Genomic DNA, 14671 nt, shown 5'->3' on the forward strand with positions numbered 1-14671 from the left:
GGGGCGTGGGCTGCGGCGCGTGAGCCGAGCGGACGGCCGAGCGGCGCCGAAGCCCGAGCCCACCCGAGTGCGCTCGAGCCCGCGGTCCCCGCCCGGGGCGATGGAGCCGGCGCCGGGTGGGGAGGCCGCGGCGCTCCTGCGGCAGAAGAGGGCGGCGCTGCGGCGCAGGGGGTGCAGCTTCGAGAGCCCCAGGTACCGCGGCCAGGCGGGGTGCGCCGGGAGAGGCGGGAGCGGGGCCGGCCCGTCGGGGGATGTGGCGGTCGGAGGGGAGCGCGGACGGCGAGGCGGCGGCGCGGTGTGGAGCACCGGGGGTCTGAGGGTGTCGCGAGAGGAGTCTAGGCGGGGCGGCCGGGGGTCGAGGGGAACAGGGCCGCCTGGGCGGCGGGTGCGGGAGAGGGTCTCCCCAGAGGAGAACCTGGCGGGCGTCGGAATCCAGACCTGAGGAGACTCCGGCAAAGCGTTGGCTCCGGCAGGCCCCGAGCCTAGCCGTGGCTCCGGCCGGATTTGGGGCTGTGCCCTGCCGGCCTCTGGTAAATCGCTCAAGGACAAGGTCGGGCCACAGCCCTGCTAAGGTCCCGGAAGGTCTCCCTTTTCCCGGGAGCGTTCGGCGCCGCCCCAGGACCCGGGCCAGCGGCGGCCTCGGTCCTCGCCCCGCGGGGAGCTCACACCTGCTGCCTCACGGCCCCGCCCATCCTGGCGCGGGGAGGCCCCCAGCAGGGGGGGCCCTCGAGCCTCTCCGACCCGCGGACTTCCTTTCTGGGCCGGCCGGGCTGCCTGCCCCTCCGGCCCCCTTCCTCTGGCCCGGGGAACGCTGGTTCCTTCTCCACCTGGAACCTTGCCCCGCAGACACGGGCTTGGCGGCGCTCCCTCCGCTCTGCCAGACGCAGTCCTGAGAGCCTTTTCCTAACTCCGAGCGCCTTCTCCGCTCCGACACTGAAGTTGGCCCTGCCATTTTCAGCTCCCCGCGCTTCTTCTAGGTGACTCCAGCAGCCGCCCCACTAGACTTCCCTCTTCATTCCTCCTCCTCTCCAATCCACATCCTCACTGTCCGCCAGGGGTCTCACCAAAACTGCCCGCCGTGTCCCTCTGCTGCTTAACGCGTCCCCCCTCCACCGCACCCCCTCCTCTCCCACCTGCCACCAGAAGCTCTACACCTGCAGCAGTGATGGATGGCACTGGTAGGACTTGGGTCCTCACTGAGGACAAAAAGGGGTTCAGTTGCTGGCTAAAAAGCACATAGGATCCTTGCGATGAGGTGTGAGGACCTTGCACGCCTTGCCTCACCCTCGCGCTCCTGCAGGACTGGATGGGAGTCTAAGCGTCGTGAGAACAGCGACCATTCTGCCCTGTTCACCGCTCTGTCCCCAGAACCTGGCTCAGCCCCGCCCATCACAGGCACTGTCTGCTGAATGATGAAATGCCTGGCCAGCTGGCCATTCCTCTCTGATGCTGTGCCTTTTCTCCTCGGGGTGCCTCACTCATATCATGCTCCTTTCTCTACTGAGAAGAGTCTTTTTTGTTTTTAATATATCTTTATTGATTTCAGAGAGGAAGGGAGAGGAAGAGATAGAAACATCAATGATGAGAGAGAATCATTGATTGACTGCCTCCTGCACACCCCCCACTGGGGATCGCGCCCGCAGCCTGGGCACATGCCCTTGGCCGGAATCGAACCTGGGACCCTTCAGTCCACAGGCAGACGCTCTATCCACTGAGCCAAACCGGCTAGGGCTACTGAGAGGAGTCTTGTCTTTGCTTGCTGGATGCCTCCCCCTCCTCCCTGGGGAAGACTTCCCTGACCCCAGGGTGAGCTCTGTGCTCTTTGTGGTTGTAATTACCTGGGTAATACGTCTCCCCCACTAGACTGGGAGAACCAGACAAACCTGGTGTCTGCTCTTCTGGAGAAAAAGTGTACCAGGAGGTGAGGCTGAAGAGACGAGCCCAAAGCTGGGTCCAGACTGGATCCAGGTGTGAGGAGGAATGTTTCCATCAGCACTGCCCGATAGAACCTTCCAATCATTCCTTCCGTAACCTGGGCTGTTGGATACGGTAGCCGCTAGCCACCTATGGCTATTGAGCACTTGAAATATGACTAATGCAACTAAGAAACTGAATTTTAAATTTAAATTTAAGTAGCCACATAGGACTAATGTTTACAATATTGGACAGCACCAAACAGGAAAATTATTTTTTCTTCACTGTTATCACCCCCTCCTTTGTCCTCATAACATCTCACCAGAAAGACTAAATGACTTCTTGGCTACCAGAGGTTGCTTTCTTTATGTAACACTCCATGACATTATCGTGTAAACCTCCGAAGTAATGATTGCCACTTTTCTGATCATCAAAATAACTTGTTTATTGGAGGGCAATTTATTTAACTCATCCTTGATTATTGTAATGCAGTTTATTGACAGTTTCTCACTTCTTCTAAGGACATGTTGAATCCATGTGCATTCGCCTGTGTATGAAGAGGTGATCACTTCCTTAAGATAAATTCATAGAAATGAAGGGGATTATTGAATCCAAGAAAATGAACATTTGGCATAATGCCACATTGCCCACTAGAAAGTTGTACCAGTTCACAGTTCTCCTAAGAACATATAAATGTGCCTGCTTTTACTCATCTCATGCGAGGCATTATCATTTATGAATATTGGCCAAAGCTGTACCTTGTTTTAATTCCTTTGTTTAGTAAGGAAGTGAAACTTTTCTTATATTTATTCATAGTTTGTATTTGTGTTGTAATTAAATATATACATGAATTTTGCCCATTTTTCCTTTGGAATGTTTATTTTTTCCTTATTGAATTGGAGCACTTTTTATTTGTTGCAGGAATTAATATTTTTGGTCAAATATGTAGCAGAGATTTTTTAAAATTCATTATTTGCCTTTTAACTTTGTTTATGGTATTTTTTGATAAAAGTTTTTACTATCTTTTTAAAAAAATATTTTGATTGATTTCAGAGAGGAAGGGAGAGGGACAAAGAGAGAGAAACATCAATGATGAGAGAGAATCATCAATTGGCTACCTCATGCACGCTCCCCACTTGGGATGGAGCCCACAACCTGGGCAAATGCCCGGACTGGGCATCAAACCGGTGACCTCCTGGTTCCTGGGTCGATGTTCAACCACTGAGCCACACCCAACAGGGCTACTATCTTTTTAAAAATGTGGTCAGACCTATTAATTCCTCCTGTTTGTGCTTGGTTAGAAAGACTTCTCTAACTTAAATCGGTGTCCACCTACAATTTCTCCTGTTGTTTTTAAACAAAATCCCTGTTTAATCTATTAGTCAAAATTATCTTACTTGTAAGTAAGCCTATTAAGCTACCTTCTCTTGGACAGGCATCGTGGACTCTTAGGGCCAACAGAAGAAGAATCACCTTGAAATTTCTTAACCATACAAGTGTGTGGGTCCCTCCCCCAGGCCTATTGTTCCAGAAAGTCTAAGGTGGTCATGGGTGTGTGGATGCTCTGCGGGTGATTCTGACGGAGGTGAGAACCTCTCCTCGTTTGTGGGCACGCTGCCAGATTAGCCTCCCTTACTCTGAAGTCCTCACCTCTCACTTCCTGTTATGTCAAGTTTAAGTTTGGGGCCTTTCAGAATCTGGTTTAACCATATTTACTCAATCTTCTTGTGGAAAAAGAGGCACTACTTTTAGGATGACAACTGCCTTTGCTAAATATCCCGTGGCAACTCTGATAACTGGCGGGCAGACACAGCGCATGATGAATGTAAGGGAGCAAGGATGTTCGGCACCCAGGCAGTAGCAGCGAGAGAAAGACTCGCTGCAAAATCTGGAGGCCGTAGCGCAAGGCGCTTATGCCGTTAAACCCATTGCCCTAGATGTGTGTGCGTCCGGATTTTATGGGAAGGCGTATCAGGTAGTGTTCAAGAGCAAGAGCTTTGGAATGAGACAGACCTGAGTTCAAGTTTCTGTCCTTTCGCTTGCTGTGTGTGTGGCCTCGGACACGTTGCTTAACCCCTCTGAGCCTTGATGAACTCATTGGAAAAATGACAGTAACACCTGTCTCACAATATTGATGTGAGCTTTAAAAGCATTGATTTCTACAAAATGCCAAAAACAGTGTCTGGCACAAAGCATACAAAATGGTAACTTTTCTGGACAAAGATGATTAACATTTATCTGAAAGTTCTCCGCCTTTCCCTTCCCTGGCCTTGTTAAAATGTTAGCTTTGCCCATTCAAGTTTTCTTCCTCCTTTGCCCTCAGAGCAAGGTCCCGCCTTGCTTTCTCACCTTTCTGAGTGCAGATTTAGGAAGAGAGGCGTTGAGGAGGAGGATGGTAGGCACACAGGACGCTGGTTAGGACTGGCTGGAAAAAAACGTTTTAGCGGGTGATTTAGAGGTGAGAGGGACAGAAACACCTAGTTTGTCTGAGGGAGGCCAGTAGGTCTCCCTCGTGCTTTTGTTGCTTTAAAATTTATTTCAAAAAATATGTCTGCTCTCTTTTTTTGACTTTGTGATGATCAAGAAATACAGTTCATGAGCCTGAATTATTTGCAATCACTCTCCTGTAGCTGAACTCGGTCCCTTTGGCAGCAACACTCCATGGCGCCGATATAGTGAGCCACGGCATGGACAGGGTTACATATTAGTAGGATCCAATTTGCAAGGCGAATCCTGAAGATCAAAGACTCTACGAGTGGAACTTGCGGCTTCACCGAGGTCAGCCTCTCAGACATGGTTCACGCAGCGGGTTCCGGACCAGCAGCAGCTGCCTTCCCTGGACATTGGTTGGAAATGCACATTCTCAGGCTCAAGCCCAGATCTACTCAGGTGGAACCCTGGGGGTGGGGCTCAGGGAACTGTGGTTCCCGCTCCTCTCCTGCGTGAGAATCACCAGGAGGGCTGCTTAAACGGGTTCCGGGGCCTCACCTCCAGAGGCTGCCTGTGTGAGGCTGGGTCTATGATTTGTCTTTCTAACAAGCTCACAAGTAACGCCAGTCCTGCTGGCCCAGGGACATGCTTTGAAAACCACTCCATCGGGGCGCTGCAGGGATCTTTCCTACGGCAACCCTTGCAGCCTGTCACCCAACTGCTATGTTCTATTACATCGAAGGTCAGGGCACCCACCGTGTCATCAGGCAAGCCTTCCAGTTCTTGGGCAGCTCTGTTATCTTCCCCTAACCACAGCGCCTAGTGCACCTCGCTGTACTTGTCACCCGTCATTCACGGTTCTGCTTTCATAGCCCTTTGCAGTAGCAAGGCCTGTGGTTCTGATTCCAGGTGAAAAGCAGAGGCTCGGCTTGTGGGGTGCAGACTCAGCAGGCAAATGGTTCCTACTCCTGGCCACCCAGTTGTGATCACCACTGAACAGTCATTCAGCCATAAGCAGGACTAGTAACTCTTCGGCATCTTTTCTGATCGGTGCCTTGCCAGTGGCTACATTTTTTTTTCTTTAAAGGTTATCGAAAGCTCTGAATGACAAGCCAAGGAGAATGATTGGCTTATGCAATTGGAACGTGCTAGGGTAGACGAAGCTTTGGCAGAGGGTCAATCCAGGGGCTCAAATAATGTCACCAGTCATCTCTCTTCTTTTCTGGGTTGACTTTCTTTTTTGCTGAAGCCTTTCCTCGTGGAGGGAGAGAGAGTGAACTATTCCAGGCTCACTTTCCGCCAGTGCACAATCCCAGCAGAAAGATAGGGCCTCTTTCTCGGCGGTTCCAGACCTTGTCTCAGGCCTGACATTCTTTGGATCTCTTGGGTTCTGTGCTCATCCCTGAACCAATTGGTTTGGCCAGACAAGGGTGAAACATGCTCGTTGGCTGTGTCTGGGTCATGTACCCCACGCAGGACTGGGGGATTATATCACTTCCATCCACAAGAGACCAGGAGATAGTGATTGTCCAAAGAAAGAATCACAGTACTATTACCGGAAGGGGTGACGGATACTGGGTTGGCAAAAAAAAAAAAATAGTGCCATTGTATCTGGGAAGCTTTCCAAAGCACAGAACCCAGATGTCACCCCAGAGCCACAGAATTGGGGTTTCTGTATTCTTTTTTAAGTTCTCATAAAAGTCTACCTTAGTTGAGTGAATAAATTTTGCTCACTATGTTTAGCCACAGTGGGTGCAGAACCCTACATAGACAGAAGATTGTGAATTACAAATGGAAAACAACATATTTTCTACTTTCCCAAATATTGCTTCCTACATAGTGGCTCCCTTATTAGTAATGCACATACCCACGCGTGTGAAAACAAATTTGATGCCAAGACAAATGCTTTCTTGTTCCCGAATATGGTTTTCCAGGCCAGATAGGATCAGAAAAGAACAATTATACATTATGCACTGGGTTGCCTTCTTTTCTTCTTCCTTCTGTTTCTCCTGACTCAGATTCCTAGATTTTGTTTGTGTTTATTTTTCCCAGGAGACACGTTTTTCCCAGGTGGTTTTGTAAACAAGTATTTCAGTGTGAGGTGTTTTCATTGTCTTCATTCTTCCACATGCTGTCGTTATTCTTTTTGTTTGTGTTGGGCCCATAAGTATTTAATCACAAGTAAGTGCTGCTGTCAATTCCTTTTGGAAAAACAGCAGACTTCCTGGGAAGGACTATGAAGCGCTGTCTTGTATTGGGCTGACATAATGGGCTCTTAGGGCCAACGGAAGAAAATTAATTTTCATATTATGTCTGCTCTTGTACGAGAAGGAAAAATAATCCATCTTATTATTCATTAGAGAGGTTAAGTTAATACAAACCAGCTTCCTCTCTTGGAGGAAGACAATAGTCAAATTAGTTTTGCTTCGGAAGGTTAATATGAGAAATTATGTTTGGTTGTCTGGTTTCTAGAACTGAAGATCTGAACAGAGATGGAGTCTGGCAAATAACACTGTCGGAAAGTTATAAGGGATTTGGCCTACACAGCGAGACTCACCGCTGGCTTTCCGGGGGCGGGGGGAGGGGGTGGATCTAACGCCATATGCAAGTGTGGAGATGGACCACACATCTGGTTGTCTCTAGAGCTAGCATCGATGTTGAGAATAATTAAGATAATTTACCTTTTTCTCTGTGCTGTCTGAAACGTGGTGTGTCTTTTACACGTACCGCACCTCAATTCCGACCGCTCACGTGGTAAGTGCTCAGTAGTCAAGCGTGGTTTGTGGCTGCTTTACTGGACAGTGCAGGTATGGCCCCTCAAGTAGGAAAGTCTGAAGAATACCTCATGGTTTTTGTTTTGTTCTTTCATGTGACTGTGAGTCACAGTCAAATAGGGAAAGGTAAAAAAAAAAAAATTGGGGGTGGGTGGGTAGGGTAACAGGAATCTTTAGGAAAAGGGGATCCATAAATAAACTTTGTGAGTCAGGAAGAATAACTATGTTTTGATGAACTTTGGTTCACTATTCATATAAATCCCAAGTAAAATTTAGACTTTGAGACTTAAATGTGAAACCATTGTGTCGTGGACACATGAAGTCATTGAAATACTTTCATTGGGGGAAAGTAGTGTACATAAATGGTTAAAAACAGAGAGAGAGAGAGTGATTTTTCTGTGTCAGATGTTACTGATGGGTCAAACAAAATGAAGAACTAAGAATTGGGCCCAGCCGGTGTGGCTTAGTGGTTGAGCATCGACCTATGAACCAGGAGGTCACGGTTCAATTCCCAGTCGGGGCACATGGTTGCAGGCTCAATCCCCAGGATGGAGCGTGCAGGAGGCAGTGGATCAATGATTCTCTCTTACCATTGGTGTTTCTATCTCTCTTTTCCTCTCCCTTCTTCTCTGAAATCAATTAAATAAATAAAAATAAAAGAGAACTAAGAATGGGCCATTGGGTTTAGCATCGTGTGGCCACTGGTCGCCTTTGACAAGAGCTGTTTCTTGGGAGAGTGAGGATGAGAATGTCTCCCTGGCCAGGCTGCAGGCTCTAATGAAAGAGGAATTGGAAACAGTGAATAGCGCCAACTCCGCAGGGTGGAAGGGATGTGAGCTGAAAAATTGATTTGATTTGATTTTGCGTTTGCTTTATAAAGATGTTTCTATCTGATGGGAATGAGCCAGTAAAGAGAAAAGATTTCAGCAGAGGAGTGGGTATTTTACTTGAAAAAGAGAAAATTCACAGAGGACATAATAGCTGTCTTCCCACATTTGAAAAGGTGTCGTGGAACGGGAATTAGGCCCACTCTGCGTATGCCCCGGGCTGAGCTCCCATCGCAGCGGGCAGGAGGGCTAACAGCTCAGCTTGGACTCAGGACGTGACCGTGCCTCCCGGCAGCCAGCGCTCCCAGCCAGCCGGGCTGACTTCAGGCGGCAGAACAATTTTCATCACCGGAGACGTGAAAAGCATTAGCGTCTCTCCACTTTTAGGGGCTTGCAGCGACACACAGAGCTGCTCCGACAGTTTTTGGTGGCGGTGCTGGCAGAGACTCAGGCGACGCTGAGCAGGTGCGGGAGAGAGATGGGGTCACGGCCCCAGGGCAGCCTGGCCCAGAACACCCCCAATTAGCGGCTCCCTGGGCGCCCTGCTGTTGGAGCAGAAATGTGTAGTGTGGGATCAAGCTCCCTTACACCCAGATAGCAGAGTGCCGTGCCTTCCGCTACTGCACCCACCGGAAGGAAGATGTGCCACGGGGTCACGTGAACTGGCAGGCTCAAAATCCCCCCGGCCAGGCGTCACCATGACTGTCACTCGGTCATCTGTTGCCTCCAACGGAATCCGCTCTGCCTGCGGTAAGCAGACGGCTTTAATAGCGCCCCGGGAATTAAGTGCTTACAGAGTTGTCGGCAGCCTGGGCAGCAGGCTCCAGTCTGAGCTCCCAGGAGCAGCTCCCAGCGCCCAGAACCACTGTGCTCTGCGCGCTCAGCAGAGCGGCCGCCTCACGAGAAACTGACCGATGCGGCAGCTGCGGCTCTGCTCGGAGCCCCAAAGCTGCCGCTGCTGCTTCAGAACCAAGGAGCTGCCGCCTCCAGAGCCACAGCGGCTCTGCCGTGACCTGCAAACGCCAGGCGATGCCCCGGATCCTCTCGTCGAGTCTGCCTGGCTCCGTGCCAGATCAGAGTCTCTCTGACTGCACCCGAGCTGTGGAATCTAGATCACAGCCAGAACTCGGAACTGCAAAGGAGGTCAGGACGATGACGTTTTTAACTTCCCAACTTCTGCACCCTGGAACGGGGTTGAAGTGGGGACTGCGCCAGTCGTCCCACAGTATCTGCCACAAACAGCATCCTTCTGCAATAAAACACAAATGCATTAGACACACTGATCAGAAGTTGGCAGCATGCCAGGGGAAGTGCCTGTAACTGCTGTGCCCCCGCGTCCCGGGCAGCCAATCTGCCCCTCAGAGATTGGCAAAGAAATTTGCCAGGTCCCACCGTGGCCTGTCTGCCTGCCGCCACCAGTGAGCTCCGTCAAAAAAGGAAAAGGCGGCCTGCAGCCTCCCTATTCCCAATGCCCCTTTTCCTCAGGTGTTTGGCCTTCACGTAGTCACTTATCCACACGACAAATATGTACTGAGCACTCCGTGTGCTGGGCACGGGGACTGAGAACGGGCAGACGGGGTGCCCGCTGCCGGGAACTAGCTTGTCGTGGACAAGGGCAGACGATGCGCCAGTAGGAGACGGAGTAACCATGATGACTTCGCTGGTGCTGAGTGCTCGGGGGGAGGAAGGGTGCAGGTCAGAGTGACTGTGTGTGGGAGGGCAGTTTAGATTTGGGGACAGAGGGAAGTTGTCTTCCCACTGCTCCCCGCTCTGCAGAGACTGCTGCTCCCGGGGCCGCTGAGCCAGCTCCGACCCCCAGAGCTGGTTGCAGTTTGAAGGGAGGCGAGAGTGATGATTTGCGCTTGGGTTAAGGTCGCTTTCAGCCCGCAATCTGAGCAAGGAATAATGCACAAGATCAAATGTGCAAGACAGTGGGTGTAGCTCCCGGAAGTTTCCCCCGTTCCTCGTGGAATCACGGCTGAAACGCCGCGATCAACGCTACTTGCGTGGGAGAACCGGCCACGTCGAAGGAGCCGGAACTGAGACCTTGTTGCCTTTTATGCCGCTTGCTGCATCCAGGGATCTGCCGACCGGCGTGTGAGGCGGCACCTGTGTCACAGTTGTGTCCTCCCGTGGTCCGTTTCTGCTGCATCGTTGGGCCTTAGCAGGCCTGGCCGTGTCACCGTGGCTGCAGGTCCCCTCGGGAGCTCTCGGTGGCTGCATGGCCAGCAGCAGAGGGCTCGCTGTGAGGCGGCCACATTTCTCATGACCGCCCTCCGTTTAGACTCGCAACACTAACACTCAGGGCACACCGAGGGCTCGGAGGCCCAACAGAAGAGGAGAAAACTAAACTGTGGCTTCTGAGGGCCGTCTGTCCCCAATGTAATACCCCGCCCCCCGGCCTGCCACACACACACAGAAGCACCCCACCCGAGGGGTTCACTCCTCACCCCTGGTGCCCTCTCCTCAGGCCCTGCCCCAGAGAGCACCTCCTCACTGGGAATTAGCCTCTCCTGCCAGGGTCAGGCAGTTTTACCCTGGAGCCCTGGGAGGTCTGCCTCGTATTATTTGATCTTTTGTTTTCAGGGAGATCTTGACCTTTCATTTTCTTGAGAAAACAAAGCTGTTCTGTTGTTCACCTGGCCCCGCTGAAAGTCCTCTAATCTGTCCTCGCCCTCGCCTTGGCGAGCCTTACTCCGTGGGCCCGTGCTCGCCGTCTGGTCTGGGTTTGCCTGTTACTAACATGGTAGACTCACCTGACAGCCTTCCCTTTCGTCGGAGCAACAGTGAGCCTTGGCTTTCGGAGCCCGAGCTGGAGCTCCGGTCCTGACGCCTCTTGGAGGGCGGGAAGGGTACAGAGGCCGTGGGGACGGGCCCCTGTTTCCACTCTCTCCCCAGGCTGTCCCGCCCATCTGCAGAGTCCCCTGTGCTGTGGTGTGGCTGACCCCACGCAGGACTTCCCTTGAATTTTCAGCTCTTCCCCCTCCCCCCCCCCACTTCAGGGCAAACAGGTCCCTTCAGAGAGGGTCTGGCTCGGCGTGCGGGCCTTCTTCGGGGTTTCATATAAACTTTCGGTCAAGAGGTTCAAGTGGCTCCTAAGATACACTTTTTCTTCTCTTCTTCAGCCTCTCTCAGTCAGGGCACCCTCCCTACTAGAAAGCTGGGCAGTGGGGGCAGCGGGGAATGAAGCAGAAACAGCTCCTGCCCAGTCCCACCCCTCTTCCAGGTGAGGCCTGGAGAGCATTCTTGCTCATTTCCTCCCATCACATCACAGAATCCAGTGTTTGCTTTCAGCTTGTCAGCATTTTATTGTGTACACAGATCTTCAGAGTTACAACATGGGGTTTGGCCATTCTCTTGTTTCAGTAAGTTTTCTCCGAATATTGGGCTATTTTTGCTTATTCCCGTGGATTCCAAGGAGTTGTGCAAATGAGCGCTTACTCTCCATCTTTCCAAGAAGTTCTCCAACTGCTGACTATGTTAAATAGTGAGACAATAAAGATAAAATATGCCAGAAGATCAAAGGAATGTACATTTTTTAAACTAGGAAGTTAAGACTAGAAAAGATAACAGAAATGAGAAAAAAGATTAAAATTAACAATGATGAGACAGAATCCAAACAAAAAATGAAGCTAAAGAATTAGATGAAAGTATAAAAAAAGAACTCAGAAACTAGGGGTAAAGGTATGGCAAAAAGATAAAATTAAATGGTGATAAAGGTTTAAAAGAACTAACATTTAAGTGTTTTTAAACCAAATTTAAAGATTAAAGGGCTAGAAAATAAATGTTAATGAATTAATCTTATTTCAAGATTAAAATAAACTAAAAGACTGTAAGCCATGTGTGTGGGGGGGTGGGTTGGGTGAAAAAGCTGAAGGGATTAAACAAAAACAACAACAAAAGCCCTGGCTGGTTGCTCAGTGGTTAGAGCATTGGCCCTCGGACCAAAGAGTTGCAGGTTTGATTCCCAGTCAAGGGCACATACCTTGGCTTCAGGTTCAGGTTCGATCCCTGGCCCAGGTTGGGGCAAGTACAGGAAGCAACCAGTCAATGTGTATGTCTCTCTCTCCTTCCCCCTCCCCCTCCCTTCTACTCTCTCTAAAAATCAATGGAAAAAATATCCTCGGATGAGAATTAAAAACAAAACAAAACCTCATGGACACAGACAACAGTATGAGTATGGTGATTACCAGAGGGAAAGGTGGGGGGCGGTAGAAAGGGTAAAGCGGCGTAAGTGGTGATGGAAGGAGACTTGACTTGGGGTGGTGAACACACTATACAACATACAGATGATTTATGATAAAATGGTACACCTGAAGCCTGTCTCCTTTTATTAACTAACTAGAGGCCCGATGCACGAAATCCGTACAAGGGGCTTGGCCCCCACCGCCACAGTGGCTGCCTTGGCCCCCACCACCATGGCTTTGTCCGGAAGGATGTCTGGTCTAATTAGCATATTATGCTTTTATTATTATAGATGTTACCCCAATAAATGCAATAAAAAGGAAGACATTATAAGGAGTCCCTCTGACCAGTGCTGTCAGGGTGCTTTCTACGTCCCACTTCTGAGTCGCTGGGCTTTGCCTGCCTGCCTGCCTGCCTGTGGGCAGAGAAAGGCGCAGGCAGGCTGCAGGCTACGTTTCTGTGTGTTCCCACGAGCAGTCGTGTGTCGGTCCACTGCCACATGCTCTGCCATTCCTCTCGAAATGTGGGTTTGGTCCTCTGTCTACCGTGTCGTGGCCAGTGTAAGCCCGCTCTTTGGCGATGAGGAGATATCTCCCCGCCCCCCTCCCAGACTCACTCAGTGATGGCACGAGGCTCCTGCTGGTGTTCTCCGGGAGCCCTCTAGACCAGCGCTCGCCAACCTTTCGAACCTCGCGGCCCACTGGTTGGCGACTGCTGCTCTAGGCAGAGCTGCCCTTGCGGGGTGAGGCTGCCTTTTCTGGGATTCGTCGGTGGTGGTTTAGATGCTCACTGGCCGCCTTTTGCCCGAGCGCCCCCTGACTTGACAGTGTGGGCGACTTCACTCGCGGCTGAGGGCCGTGTGAATGTGGACGGTGCCTCCTCTCCCCCAGGGCCCATGCAGGAAGGGCATGATGTGGGCTTGGTGGGACCCTGGGTCTTGGGAGTGAGTGCCTTGGCTTCCTGCCCCTAACTTACTAATGGGGCTGGCCTCTGGGTACCAGCATCAGCCAGTGATCGGCCTGTCATTCTCTGTTCTCAGTGCCTTTCCCACTCCTTCTTCAGCACAGCGCTTCAGCCTCCAGGCCCACCCATGGATCCGCTGACGAAGGGGTCCTGCGGGGGTCAGGTCGCACAGACCCTTCTGTGGAAAGCAACGTCGTCTCTCTCCTTCCGCATCCAGCCCCTTCAGACGTGGCCAACAGCAGGCCCTGAAGCAGAGTCCCAGGTCACCCTGTAAGTAAGTAGAAGAACATCCTCTGTTTGGGCTCATGTTCACTGAAACCTGAAATCCCTCGGTGCTCAGGGAGAAAATGACCTTTCTGAGGGGAGAGTAGGGGGGAGAAGGAGTGGATATTGGTTTGGGAGATTTCAGGTTTTGTTCTGAATGATATCTTACTCATGTATGTATTTATTTACTTAGCACTGTTCACTGAGCACCTAGTCAGCCAGGCCCTGTGTCAGCGTAGGGAGCAAAACAGATTCAATTCCTGTGTTGAGGGCATTTACAGCTCATGGGACAGAATCAAATAACCACACAAATAAACGCTGACTAATTTGTGATATGTGCTACGAAATGTGTTGTCTTGATTCAGTAAACCTTTATAGAATGCCTTCTATAACATACTAGGGGTATAAGAGAAGATGAGATTCCCTTAGAGTATCCAGAGGGGGAAATCCAACGTTATTCAGAAAAGTGGTAATAATAACTATGCTATAACTAATATGTTACTAGATTCTAAGCCCTAGGGTGGTAACTATGGTTTCCTGTTTACTCCTGAATCCCCAGGGTTTTGTGATGCTGTGCAATAATATTTGTTAGATGAATGAGTGAGTAAATGATTGAAGAAGGTAGTACAAGGCAGAGTGCTTAGCTCTCCAGGGGAATCAAAGGCAACTAGATGCTGAGATATGATTGACTTAAAAACAAATGAGACGTTTATGCATAGAGGCATAGCCCATGGGTGGACAGTAGTGCCGGGAAGGGCTGGGGGGAGGAAGGGAGCAGGATGAAGGGGACACATGGGGAGGGAGGTGTGTGGAAAGGGGGATATTTGTAGTACTTTCAACAGTAAAGCTAAATTAAACAAAAAAACCAATGAGACGCTTCAGCAATTCAATGCAAGGAATATTTATGTACCCAGTGCTTTTGTGAAGCTAATTCCTCACGGGGGCGGGGGCGGGGAAGGGGGGATGGGTCAGAATCACGTGTGGGGCTTAAGACACAACTAATGCCCGAGGCCCACCTCCAGATTCAGATTCAGTGGCTCTGGAGTGGGTAAAAGAGGGCTCTTCAGGACTCTTCTTCTCCAGGCACTTAGAGCCTTTCCTGGGAAACACAAGTATCCAGATAATCCCAGTGCTTCCAGAAAAGAAGCGTGCATCCACTGCGGTGGGAGGAAGTAACCGCTGGAGGACAGGGGAGCAGAGGGGCGGCAGTGGAGCTTAGCTGGGCAGGATGCACGTCACCAGGCAGGAAAGGGGGAAGAGGCCACTTTACACAGAGGGGACGGCAGAGCTGGGGCTGGGAGACCTGAGAGTGCC

At 50.9% G+C, this 14671-nt stretch overlaps 1 protein-coding gene across 4 annotated transcripts in view; it reads left to right on the plus strand.

Annotated features, from left to right (window-relative positions):
* GARNL3 (GTPase activating Rap/RanGAP domain like 3) overlaps positions 1-14671 on the plus strand; it is a 107028-nt gene continuing 92357 nt past the window's right edge. The window contains exons 1-2 of one of the 4 annotated variants that reach the window (XM_080670007.1): positions 1-192; positions 13193-13367. Coding sequence is in view for 1 of the 4 variants with exons in the window: in XM_080670006.1 (XP_080526132.1) it covers positions 101-192; positions 13193-13363 (263 nt within the window). In the remaining 3 variants the exon portion in view is untranslated. The remainder of the gene's footprint in view (positions 193-13192; positions 13368-14671) is intronic. The other 3 variants (XM_080670006.1, XM_080670009.1, XM_080670008.1) reach the window with 3 other exon arrangements.

The sequence above is a fragment of the Plecotus auritus genome (genome assembly GCF_963455305.1).
Source record: "Plecotus auritus genome assembly, chromosome: 5".
In the NCBI taxonomy this organism is placed as follows: Eukaryota; Metazoa; Chordata; class Mammalia; order Chiroptera; family Vespertilionidae; genus Plecotus; species Plecotus auritus.